Here is a 13,520-nt window from a genome sequence, read left to right as displayed (position 1 = left end):
GATATTTTTATATTTCTATAATTACTTATATTTTATTATTCTATAATAAAATGTCTTAAAAAAAAATTTTAACAGAAGTGTTTTATATTTTGTGTTATATTAAATGGAAACTGTTAAAAATAGATTGGACGAGAGCAAAAGAAAATGAAGTACCATTAAAAAAAAAACGTTTTTTTCATGCTAGGTTTTTTCCAAAAAAAATACCGGAGGAGAAAGGTTAATTCTTTCCCAACGATTAAAATTTCCCAGGAAAATACAACACTATAGGTGCGTTCGGAGAGGTGCTATTTGTGTCATTCTATCTTCATCATTTATTAGACATAAAACAAGGATAGAATGACATAATAGCGCTAATAGCATCTCCCCGAACGCACCTTATATATAAGTGTTGTATAGTATATGTGTAGTTATCACCATGCTATCACACAAGAAAAGCATAAACAAATAATACTGAAATGATTCGATCTGCATCTGATCAGGAAGATTTCTTCTTACCGCTAAATTTGGATTCTCCTTGTTCTAATCGGCACTCGGCAGTATATCTGCGTATGCTCTGTCCAGGTTAATTCTTTAATCCATACTACGGATCATTAATTACGCCACTGGAAATAGTAAAAGTAAGCATCAAAAGAGTTATGCTGCCACATCGATTGCCTCCTGGACATCACATGAATATCAGACACATGACATTGTTTCACCAGAAGTGTCGACAGGATTTTTATCCATCCAGTAATGTAAAAAGATTTACAGTACCGGATGAAAAAATACCATGGACAATCGAGTATCCCGAATATAAACCGGTCGCGTATACCGCTGCTGCTCTTAAGGGTAAACCCTGGGCCGATCCAGAAATCAATGAACCTACTTTCAAACCAAAATGGAATGCAGTGGATGGTAATTACTCTTTTTCTATTCATCTAATTGATAAATTCAATTAAAAATTGAAAAATTACGAAAGAAAAATAAAAAATAATAAAGGAAGTCTCAAATCAGTTTCTAGGTTAATATAAACATAAAATAGATCAACATTGTGCATGCGAGACAAGAAGGCTATTCCAAGGCCTGTCCTTTTAGACTAAACTTTTGCCACCAGTTCATCTTTTTTCCTTTTCTCTCCAGGAAGAAAGAAGAGGAAGAAAGATAAACATTTTTGGCTGAACTGGTGTGAAAGTTCAGCCAAAAAGAATAGGCCTCTGGTATAATATATTACTGTCAGTACTGAAAATCTGTAGAGGAAAGGTCCCCTGGTGAAAATTTTGTTCAGAATATTTCATACAATTTTTCAGAATTTCTATATAATTTTATAACTTTCTTACGTTTTTTATATGAATTGGAATACTTCTCAGAAAATCTACATCTTTTCTCAGAATTTTTCATATATGTTAATTAAATTATGAAATATCGTAAGATTTCTAAAATTTTTGTAAGTATAATTTCTGATGAAATGTTATAAAATCTAAAAAATTTAAAAATACTTTTTAAAAATTATGGGATGAGAAATTTCAGAATATTTTAGAATTCACTTGTATGAAAAATTTTGAGAGAAGATGTAAACTTTCTAAATATTTTTGAGTACATCTGAAAAAATGTTCCAATTCGTATAAAAATGAGAAAAATTTTCACCAGAGCTACTATGAGATATCGAGTTCGAATTTTAGGTAAATTCTGGAAGTGTATGAGCAGAATTAAAAATAATAGGTTATTTTAAAGGGAATTTAAAATAAGCTTTGAAATACTGTCATGTAAAATTTAATTCAAATACTATTTTTTCTGAAAGTTAAAGAAATGTAAAAAATGAGCAAATCACAAAGTCAAAAAATTGTGCTCATAATATGAGATACCTCGAGAAATCGATAATAAAGCGCGAAGTACATACAGTATTTTAATTAAAAAATGTTATTTAATGTTTCTAAAATACAAACACAGCCAATGTGCGTGCAAAATGAGCGATACATTGTACCCAGGACTTGTCTAGGTTAAAATCAAATATCAGAAAACACAGAAATAGGAACTCGATGTTCATTCCGATTATTTTTTTTATTACTGTACAATAACATTCATACTTCAACAACGATTGCTACTCAGACAGACTTAGGAACATTAGAAGTACCCTAAAGTATCTCATATTATGAGTTCCACACCTTACGGTTTTACGAATCAAATCTAACTTCTGTAATTAAGCAATTCAACATATCTCATATTTTTCTATTAGTATGATCTTACTCTATCACTACATAAAGAACTTATTGCCAAATATTTACTAATTAAATAATAAACAAGATTTAAAGACTCATTTCAATGAAACTTGAAGACATCCAAATTCTAAAATCTTTTTTTACGACTGCAGACACGATCTAATAATGCATTTTCCAATAAATAATTTTCAACCTAAGAGCAATACATTCATGGTGGAATCATTAGACGCTTATCTCATAATAGTGGGCTTTCTTCTAATAAATGTAATGTAAACGTAATGTATAGACTTTTTAAAATTGGCAGTGTACATTAGAACACAGCCTATGTATTAACTTTTCTTATAAATTATTTAAAATATAATTTTTGATACATAGACAAGGTGAATCGAAAGAGTTTTATGGGTAACTATATCGTAAACGCTGATGGTTACCCCTTAAATCCCGTGGGACGAACTGGTATCGTTGAACGAGGACTTCTCGGCCGATGGGGACCGAATCACGCTGCAGATCCTATCGTTACACGGTGGAAACGCGATAATGCGGGAATTGTAGAAGTAGACAAGCAAACAGGAAAACCCGTGTTACAATTCGTCGCAATACAGAGGCGAGATTCCGGTGAATGGGCCATACCAGGGGGAATGATCGATCCAAATGAGACGATTTCTACCACGTTAATGAGAGAATTCATGGAGGAAGCGCTGAACTTTTTAGAAATGAATGACGCCGAAAGAAAGATCCTTCAAAATTCTATAACGGAATTCTTCACAAAAGGTAACGAGATTTACAAGGGATATGTGGACGATCCGCGAAATACTGATAACTCTTGGATGGAGACAGTAGCTACAAATTTTCACGACGAGGAAAATAATATCGTTGGAAAGTTGACATTGAAGGCTGGAGACGATGCGCGTAATGTAAGATGGATGGACTTAAATAAAGAAATAAATTTATATGCCAATCATAGTGATTTTGTAAATATAGTTGTGTCGCGACGCAAAGCGCACTGGTAAACCACAGTGTATAATTATGATGACCTCATATAGGAGAAAAAAATATTTAAAAAACTAAATAATTATTTTAAAAATTATTTTGTATTATACGTACATTATATGTACACATTATATCTATACATGCACCTATAAAACACTGCAGAGCACAAGAATAATAAACATTACTGTCGTCAAACTATGCTATAAAATCTTACATTTAATACACGTTTTTAGAGATAAAATAAGATCATAATGCAAGAGCTGACAAAATACACATTTAAAAATATCGATTACATGTTGTATTAAGTTTGTAAAGATACAATCTTTAAATTTAAGTCGTTTCCTGTTGTGTATACTTTCATAATTCTTTTCGCGCACATCACAATCACGTTCAAACTTAAACACGAATTAAATATAACATTATATGTATATATATATATATATTATATATATATATACAGTCACTAAACTCACATATTAATATACATGCATACATAATATACATATATATTTATATATATATATGTATGTATAATATAAATGTATCATAAAAAAAATGTATGTTAATAACTTTAAAAACAAATAAAGAATTTTTAAGCTAAGCGTATATAAATAATAACGCTTCCTTTTCAATAAAAGTTACGGAAATAATATAAAAATGTGGGATTTTGAAATTTATAATAAAATTCTGAATAACACGACAAATCATTGAGCAAGTATTTGTACGAATATCTTGTACCTACTTATGCATGTATAATACATGTAATAATATACAAGAACATACTCCTGTAATAACATAAATAATTGGATTTCAGTAAAACACACACTTTCGGTTAAAATATTACAAGCATAAAACAAGAAAAATTAAACAAATAACGCAAAATAATACCATGTAGGAATTAGTACTTTTTATATAACTATACACAATTTCATTTGAGGTAATAAAAGTATTTTTATACTTTTTTAATATGGCACGTGACAATCACTTGTAGTTATCATAATGGGTGCTTGATTAGGCTTTTTTAAACCGAGAAAATCTAAAAATACTTCATTGGATTTTGTGACTATACCGAATGTGTCACCAACATTTTTTAATAACATGAGATCGCTTAATTTAACGTGTGTATCATTTTCTTCATATTTCTTTGAATCTAAATTCTTTAAGTTTATGTTCGATAGAGTAGAAATATTTTTTTTCGATTGAGTTTCAGCTTTTTCTAAATCAAGTGCATGTTGCGCTTGTACCTGACCCAATTTTGCTGCTCTGGTGAAATAAGTGCGCGCAGTATCAATATCAATTGGTAAACCGCCCTTTCCTTGAGCATGGAAAACTCCCAAATTATATAACGCATCGGCATGGTCATGGGCCGCGGCATCATTGTAATATTTTGCAGCCTGTAGGCAAATTATATTTATATATATTTTTTTTGCAAGTATATATATATATATATATATATATATCTTTTCACACTTTCAAATCATCTATATTTTTAAATTTCATATAAATGTCTAAATTATCTTTTTTTATCTTTATGCAAAGATAAAAAAAAAGATCGAAAAGATTTTTAAGTAAATGAAGTATCTAAAGTTGTTTCTTGCATTTCTGAATTTTTAGTATTATTTAGATATTACAGTGTACCTTTGCTTGGTCTGCCAAAGTCCCAATGCCTAATTCGTAACATAGACCTAAATTGAATATGCTTCCGGGAGATGATAATTTAGCACCCGCAGAGAAATGCATTAAAGCATCGGTATAACGTTTTTCTTCTAAAGCTTTAATACCAAAACGAAGTTCATATTCTCCTACTACTATATTATGAGTTTTTGTAAATTCATCAGAAGCCTCTTTGAATGCCTAAGGATATAGAAAATTGATAAAATCTATATGTATAAATATAAACCTTTACACTTAGTCCCTTTACACATAGGAAATTAAATATTTAAAAAATTTTTAAGGAGGTTGTAAGAGTATAAAACACATAATATTTATGCTTTAAACAAACTACATACATGTGAAAGTTGTGTTCACAATATTCTGTTTTTATAGAGCAATACATTTTTATATATTCTTTATTTTATTTGATGTTAATTTTATTGTTAAAAACAAAAATTTTTAAAATAATAAAAATTTAAATTTTTATATAAATTTTTTTATATAAATATTTTAAATACTAAAAATGACATGCAAAGTTTCATTGAGATTCATAATTAGTTTATAACATAAATATTTCGTTTATTTAACAATTACTGAACAATTAATATGTGCATCTTAATATAACTTTTTACACAAATATTTTTGAATGAATTTTTTATATTAGGTGTTGGAATTAATTCGTAGCGTTTTACAAGTGATGGGAAGTACTTTCATTAATGTATTTTTTAATGCTCATGTGAAATAAATAACATTCTTTCATTAAAAAACGCTACGAATTAATTCCAACACCTAATATATATTTTGAAAATATAAAAAAAATTGAGATTTTTATTATTATTTTATAATACAGATATATTTCTATCAGAATACAAATTAAAAAAATATTACTTTTTATTGAAATAACTTTTAATCCAGATAGTCAACTATCTTTAATTTTTTTGTATAACTTTTAAATACAATTTAGAATAATCTGTAATTTTTTCTAGTAATTCTAAACATATTTCCTTACAGTCTCCTTAAGAGAAATTTAAAAAAAAACAGAGAAGAAATAGATATAAGTCTTCATTTATTCTACAATTTTTGAAACACGCTTCGTCAAATACATATTACAAAATTTAAAATAAATTATATTTTATTCACAAAAGATACAAAAATAGCAAATAACATGAATGATAATATATGTGAGTATTAATTATACGAATTATAAAAATAATATTGCAATAAGTACAATATATATCAAAACAAGTAAATAAATGTTTGCTGAAAATATCTTCAAATTTCTCACAGAATAAATAAGTGGACAAATGCATTCTGTATATTTATTTAATAATCACAAAATCAATATAAGATAGTAATAATGAATTATAATAAATCATTTTTGCATAAAATATATACTTTTTGAAAAAATTATTTAAAAGAAATATAGACTGTTATAATTTCCATCCTAATTCAATTTTTGCCTATGTACCATTACAAAGTATATTGTCTGCAAAACAACATCCTCACCTCTTCAATGGTGATAGGACCAAATGGTTTTTCTGCAGTCCATTGTGAGTTTGAATCTTGGTTAGAGATTTTTTTGCTAGTACCAACACAATTGGTAACTGGCAAGATTTTTCTTGGATGTAAATTTAATAATTGCATAAGTATAAATGAAATTCCAGAGTAATCATGCAATTTGCTTTTTAAGGTCTCAGCGGTATCTCTGTCAAAGATTCTATTGCGGAGACAAAGTGTTTGGCATACAACCCATCCAGCCGCTAGTACACTAGACTAATAAAAATACACTATAAATTACACATTAATAACAAAGACCTTTTTAATAGTGCCAAGAAATGTATAACATTGCAACAAGTTTTTATTTGAAGACATTTATTTACCCAGCCAACAGCTTCTGTCCAACTGTGCTTGGTATTCCAATTAGAATCACGTCTGTTGTTTTTAGTACCGGTACTTTTAGCCGATCCGCAAAAACCTTTATCACAAGTGATAAAAACAGGTGGAAGAAATTTTTGTTGGCATGTTAGGCTTGTTTTGACTTCGTTCTTCGCATTATCCTGCGATGATTGCGAATAAACGTTGGTGCGACAAACACGTCGCTCCAATGTTTCTCGAATTCCACGAAATACAACTTTCCACATTTTTTCTTCTTTTTATATATATATTATGAAGAAACTTACTTTGTGTGTGTGAATACTTAGTTATAAAATAGAGGTAAAGATAGGTAAAGAAAGGTCTACTATCCTCTACTACCAAGTAAAATCTGCGCCGATCTGCGACCTGCGCTATATTAAAAGACAATGCACTTTGAAGCACAAATTAGAGAAAACAGACAGATATCCTTTTCATACCAAATATTCCTAGGCCATTATTCGGCTGTGTTCCAAAATTCACTGCCAGCGCTGAAAATCTACAATTTACGTTACATATACTGTACATTTTCAATACTGACAGTGAATTTTGAAATTCAGCCTTTGATGGCTGCATTCAGCAGAAAAAACAGCATTGCAACTGTGTAAAATTCTTCAATATGATTGGTTTATGCACTTAAATCCAGTGAGGGACTACAAACAAAACCAATCATATTAAAGAATTTTACAATAGTTGTAAAGTTGTTTTCTTTGCTGGGTATCAATCATGAAACTTTATTCCTAGGATGGAAAGTGAAACGTAAAAATTGTTATCATTGAAGTTAATGGAGAAAATTTTATATAGGTTAAAATCTTAATATTTATTCCTGTTCCTAATGTTTGTATTGTGCGCAGGCTAATCTTAAGACACAATATTCTATTGTGTCCTATGCACAATAGAAGGAATAAGGAATTAGAAATAAAGAATAAACAATTTTAACCTATTAAAAATCGGATACATCGGAATACATAGCTTCTGATAGGTTGAAATCATTGTTTCTTATTCCTAATTCCTTATTTCTACTATTGTGCGCAGCTCCTGACTCTTAATCTTATATTTTTAGTAAGTTCGGATCTACAATAGATTTTAAAGCCTTAAGGCAAAAGGAATGGACAAATTACAATCAATTATTCTGCTCGTATTCGACTGTAGTTGATCAATTTCTTACGGCTTAAGATTTAAAACACCTATTGGTTTACTGCTATTTCTATTTCTGTTAGAATATGTAGATCTAAAGCAGTATCCTGATTGGCTCATTGGCTTAAGTTCACGTCTTCGGGTATATCCACATAACTTGCATAGTCGCATAAACATGCATACAAAAAATTATTCAATTGCATTTCTCTTATAAAGTCGCACGTAAAATGTAATTGGATAATTTTCGTTATGCATACGTTTATGCTGCTATGCAAATTTGTATGGATATATCCTTAAGGTTACTATTACAGAAATTTTATTTGCGATAGCCCTTAACCAAGTTGAGTCACCGACGAGATACTATTAAAGACCGTCGGTTTGCTCTAGGCAAATTTTCGTAATTATCAATGGAACCCGAGGGGCCCGGGGATAATTGAAAAACAATGACAATTAATAAAAATTTATGATTATTAACATAAATATTTCGAAAATTTGTGATTTTTTATTATATAAATGCTACGTAAATAAGTAAGCATACTTTTAATGCTATAATATCTTATATATTGCCGAAAAATTGCAATTTTTTTTGTCTGCAGTTATCATCTGTATTGAATCAAACTCTGATTTTAATATTATCAATTTTAAATAAAAATTGAGTATTATTAAATTTTAAACACATGCACATGTTTATGAAACTAATAAATCATGAAATTAGTACCGTACTAGTTACTAGTTTCTTATTCTTCATCACTTAAATTTTAACAAGCACGCGAATTTCCAAGCGACCGTCTTTAATAGTATCTAGTCGATGGCTGAGTGCAAAAAATACAAAGAACACGAACAGACCTATTATGTTCCTAACCTATATGATGAACATAAGATTGAAAAGACCACGCTGTATAGATTCCTAATAATTGTTACGAGCAATTAATACATTTATATAAAGAATTAATTACTTTTTAAAATGGGGAAAAAATCGAAGATTGGAAAGCAAAGAAAAGATAAATACTATCAATTAGCTAAAGAAACAGGTAAGTAATATTATTTGTCCATATGAATTATTAAATTGAAAGCTGAATTATCGTCAAATGCAGTAATATTTTAATTAAACGTTTAGTTAATCATATAATTGTAATAATTACTAAAATTTTGTATTTTATTCAGGTTACAGGTCGCGTGCTGCTTTCAAATTAATTCAATTAAATCGAAAATTTGAATTTTTTCAAAAGTCCAGAGTATGCATCGATTTGTGTGCTGCACCTGGCGGTTGGATGCAAGTTGCTAGGCAAAATATGTCAATATCATCAATAGTTATTGGTGTAGATTTATTCCCAATAAAGCCTATCCCGGGATGTCTCAGTCTTGTGGAAGATATCACGACAGACAAATGTAGAGTTGCTATTTCACGCGAATTAAAAACATGGAAGGCAGATGTTGTTTTAAACGATGGTGCTCCCAATGTAGGAAAAAGTTGGCTTCATGATGCGTATCAACAAGTTGTTTTGACATTATCAGCTCTTAAATTAGCTACTCAATTTTTAAAAGCTGGTGGTTGGTTTGTAACAAAAGTATTTCGATCTAAAGATTATAACCCATTGATTTGGGTGCTAAAACAATTGTTTAAAAAGGTATTAATATCATTTAAGGAATATTTACTAATTATTGTCTATCATTTTATCACTATAAATTTAATTGTAGGTACATGCTACTAAGCCTCAAGCGTCACGTAATGAATCTGCAGAAATTTTTGTAGTTTGCCAATATTATATTGCTCCTGATAAATTAGATCCCAAGTTCTTTGATCCGAAGCATGTCTTTTCTGAATTACAAATAGAAACTATAAATAAATTAAATATTCTTTATCCAGAAAAGCAAAAGAAATCTAAAGCAGAGGGATATCGTGAGAACGATTACACATTATATCATAAAATATCTGCAAAAGAATTTATTGCCTGTGAGGATGCAATAGCAGCTTTGCAGAATGCTTCCGAAATAGTGATAGATGATGAAATTATCGATAAGCATGAGAAAACAACTAAAGAAATTAGGGAGTGTTGTAAAGATATTAAAGTGCTTGGGCGAAAAGATTTGAAACTTCTACTTAGTTGGTGGAAAGCGTTAAAAAAGACACAAACTGAAACAAATGGAGAGAAGAACGTAATTAAAGATGAAATTACTGTCACACCTGCAACTACTAGTCTCGAAGAACAGGAGGATTTGGAAGATGAAGCAATTCAAAAACAGATTGCTGACCTCCGGGAAGCAGAAGCTAGAGAGTTAAAACGCAAGAGAAAGAAAGCTAATAAAGACAGACAGAAATTGAACGAACGTCTCAATTTGAAAATGATTCATAAGAGCGACGAGGGACCTAAATTGGAAAGAGATGATTTGTTTAATTTAAACCAGATTCAAACTTATCAACAATTAGAGCAAGTAACAGATCAAATGCCTGACATCTTAGCGAGTGATGTGGACTCGGACGAGGAAGTCAAACCGAAAACGATTTATTATGAGAAAGATACAAATCATTTGGACAGCAAGGGCTTGTATTATAAATCAGAAGACAGCGAAGAAAGCGATACCGATGCATCAGACGATGAGAGCGAAAAATCTGGATTAGGTATTACATATAAAATATTAACGTTAATGTCAATGTTATTATTGAAATAACCTTCTCTTTTAATTTAGAAAGATTTATATCTTGTTTTTGATTTATTCTTCGAATTTGTTTGAACAAAGCTATATAACGTTACTATTACAATATAGGTTTGGACGAATCAGAGGATGATACTACTAATAAATCGCAGAAAAAACAACAATTTAAAGATCCTGAAAGCAATCCGTTGTTAACTGATTTAGATTTTCGAGATAAAGAAACCAAAAGAGCGCATAAAGCAGCACTCTGGTTTGAGAAAGATGTATTTAAAAACTTAGAAAATGAAGATGATGCAGATTATGAATTAGATAAGATGATAGAGCAGTACAAGAAGAAAGGTGGACATGTTCTCGGAGAAGAGAAGCAAATGCAAGTAAAAGTAGATGAAGAAAAGAAACGAAAACGCAAAATCAGTGAAAATGATGATACTAATTCAGACTATGATGTGGAAGAAATGATGGCACCTAACAAAAAATTGAAAAAAATCGGTGGAAAAGATGGTTTTGAGATAGTGCCGCAAAAAACAGGTAAAGAAGTTTTTGTTTTGGTTACATTGATAAAAAATTGTTCATTTGACTAAATTAATTTATATAATTATAGTTTATTAATTATATATAACTATAATTTTAGTTTATCTTTAATTCTTTCGGTGAAAAAAATATATTTAAGTCAAACATATTATATTTGACTTAGGTCTAATTGTACCAACTTACTTTTATTTTAAGCGAAACTTGAAAAACTCTCTTCCCCCTCCCCCTCTCAGTTTAAAAAAAAAAGAAAGACTTTTAAGCCTCACTTAAAAATAATGTTGGTACAATCGGATTTAAAATACGTACATTCTTTAACGAAAGACAACTACAATTAAACAATTAAGTCAAATGAACAATTCTTTTCTCAGTGTATATATTTTACTGATTGAGATAATAATTACTGGCAGCTAGTTATATAATTTATTATTATTAACATACATGTTTATTCATGATTAATCAGATAAAAAATCGAAGACAAAAAAACTAACTCCCGAAGATTTAGCACTCGGATCACTGCTGATTGAAAGTAAAAAATCTCGAAGAGACTTGATTGATTCGGCTTGGAATAGATATGCGTTTAACGATGAGAAATTACCCGATTGGTTTGTAAAGGATGAAGAAAAACATATGAAAAAAGAAGTGCCTGTACCTAAAGAACTTGCCGATGACTATAAAAAAAGAGTGGAGGACTTGAATGTAAGACCTATTAAGAAAGTAATGGAAGCTAAAGCAAGAAAAAAGAAACGTGCAATTCGCAAACTTGAGAAGGCCAAAAAGAAGATAGAAGCATTGATGGATAATGTAGATATCAGTGATAGAGAGAAGGCCAGACAAGTTAAAGCGTAAGTATGATTTTTTGTAGAACGTCTAATCTGATGATTTATATATTCTATATTCTAACTCGATTTTTTTATTTGATTTAAGATTATACAAGAAAGCTCGTCAGGAGCCAAAAAAGGAAGTTACGTATATCGTAGCAAAGAAACATACCGCGCAAAAGCGAGCCATTCGGCCTCCTGGTGTGAAAGGTCGATATAAAGTAGTCGATCCGAGGATGAAGAAAGATTTACGCGCGGCAAAAGCGAAGGAAAAAACTAAGGGACGTAGAAAGAAAACGCGGGGCAATAATCGAGGCAAAAAATTAAGGGTACGGCCTAAAAATATGAAGAGGAAAAGTAAATAATTTCTTCATCGTTTAAAGTAAATAATTTCTTCATCGTTCTTTCACGTTATAAAACATTTTTAGTTCATAAAAATTATACCATACAAATTTGTTTGCATAATTCAAGATATAAGATATGTAAGTATACACATCTTATATCAGATAAGTTATAAGATATGTAAATAAATAAGTTTTTATTGTAATACACATTTGAGAATTTTGAATTTCTTCTCATTCTAAATTATTCCATCGATTTTATATTCCTGCTTTTATAAATTGGAGAAACGAAGTTTAAATAAATATACATATGTATATATATATTGATGCAGAGAATGTATATTGAGTTACTGGTAAAGAGATAAGTAACGAAGCCTACACTTAGATATTGTTTACACATAGACGTCCAATTCTGTCCGCCAGTCAACCGACGCAGAATCTACTGTGTTAATAAATAGTAGTGGAATATGATCTTATTCACGTTGTACGAGATTAGTCGAACTTGTCCTTGCTTTATTTTGGGCAATTCTGTTTTGTGCATAATGTCGATGTAGATACAGGAATAACCCAAGACTTTCCTCAACAATAAAATGACAGAACACATAGTTACAAGAGTCGCAAGTTCTAAATTGCATTCTAACGCATGAAGAAATAATGATAAAAGGCCATTTATAGATCGCGAACGAAACTATCATTTATTACGTTTGTTATCTCTCGTGCTTGGAGAATAACCTTCCAAAAAGTTTTACGTAATCTTATGAAATATATTCTACGTATAAATTTATCATCTATTCGTCCACTGATATAGATCGCGTCCCTTCAATTCTCTTTAAATACCTCTCATCCGATAGGAAGAGGTAAACCTCTCTACGGATAAATTTTTCGCTGTATCGGATATCTCGATGTAACTAACGGCCCGTCTGCGTGTAGCGTCGGGACGCTGCGGTCGATGTCAAGGACAAGGCCGATGGTATCTATAAAGATCGCCTCGCGTCGGCGTCGATGCACCGTCATTCGCGAAAGTAGCATCGAACCGATTGTCGCGGGTGCCAAGATTCGTCATCGATCACGTTTCCGTAAAATATGGATAAATCGCATGACGTTGCTTTATACCGGCGTTATAGTAATTGAATAGAATTGTACACGGAAAGAACAATTTCGCTAAAATATCTAAAAAATTAGCTAGCTACAATTGATATGAAAACAATTTTGTTGGATCATCGAAATAATTATAGGATGCTTGAGCATGATGAGCACAATGCTGCAAAAAGTGTCGACATTCTAAATAC

General features: G+C 30.3%; 3 protein-coding genes across 3 annotated transcripts; 2 read left to right on the top strand and 1 right to left on the bottom strand.

Moving 5' to 3' along the window:
- Positions 1 to 365: 365 nt before the first annotated feature.
- Positions 366 to 3,393, top strand: LOC105145601 (ADP-ribose pyrophosphatase). The gene is made up of 2 exons (XM_011055269.2): positions 366 to 894; positions 2,571 to 3,393. The coding sequence occupies exons 1-2, from the start codon at positions 636 to 638 to the stop codon at positions 3,203 to 3,205; spliced, it is 894 nt and encodes a 297-aa protein (XP_011053571.1). The 5' UTR covers positions 366 to 635; the 3' UTR covers positions 3,206 to 3,393.
- Positions 3,268 to 7,181, bottom strand: LOC105145602 (Protein SHC1). The gene is made up of 4 exons (XM_011055270.2): positions 6,719 to 7,181; positions 6,345 to 6,611; positions 4,824 to 5,039; positions 3,268 to 4,579 (listed from the first exon to the last, which is right to left on the bottom strand). Exons 1-4 carry the CDS (start codon positions 6,977 to 6,979, stop codon positions 4,148 to 4,150), a joined length of 1,176 nt encoding a protein of 391 aa, XP_011053572.1. The 5' UTR covers positions 6,980 to 7,181; the 3' UTR covers positions 3,268 to 4,147.
- A 1,525-nt stretch (positions 7,182 to 8,706) lies between these two features.
- On the top strand, positions 8,707 to 12,458 carry LOC105145603 (pre-rRNA 2'-O-ribose RNA methyltransferase FTSJ3). Its single transcript, XM_011055271.2, has 6 exons — positions 8,707 to 8,917; positions 9,051 to 9,514; positions 9,585 to 10,506; positions 10,653 to 11,069; positions 11,533 to 11,914; positions 11,997 to 12,458. The coding sequence occupies exons 1-6, from the start codon at positions 8,851 to 8,853 to the stop codon at positions 12,253 to 12,255; spliced, it is 2,511 nt and encodes an 836-aa protein (XP_011053573.2). The 5' UTR covers positions 8,707 to 8,850; the 3' UTR covers positions 12,256 to 12,458.
- The last annotated feature ends 1,062 nt before the right edge of the window (positions 12,459 to 13,520 follow it).

This window comes from Acromyrmex echinatior, chromosome 2, assembly GCF_024713525.1.
Source record: "Acromyrmex echinatior isolate Ae372 chromosome 2, ASM2471352v2, whole genome shotgun sequence".
Taxonomy (NCBI): domain Eukaryota; kingdom Metazoa; phylum Arthropoda; class Insecta; order Hymenoptera; family Formicidae; genus Acromyrmex; species Acromyrmex echinatior.
This window is presented reverse-complemented; position numbering and strand designations above follow the sequence as displayed.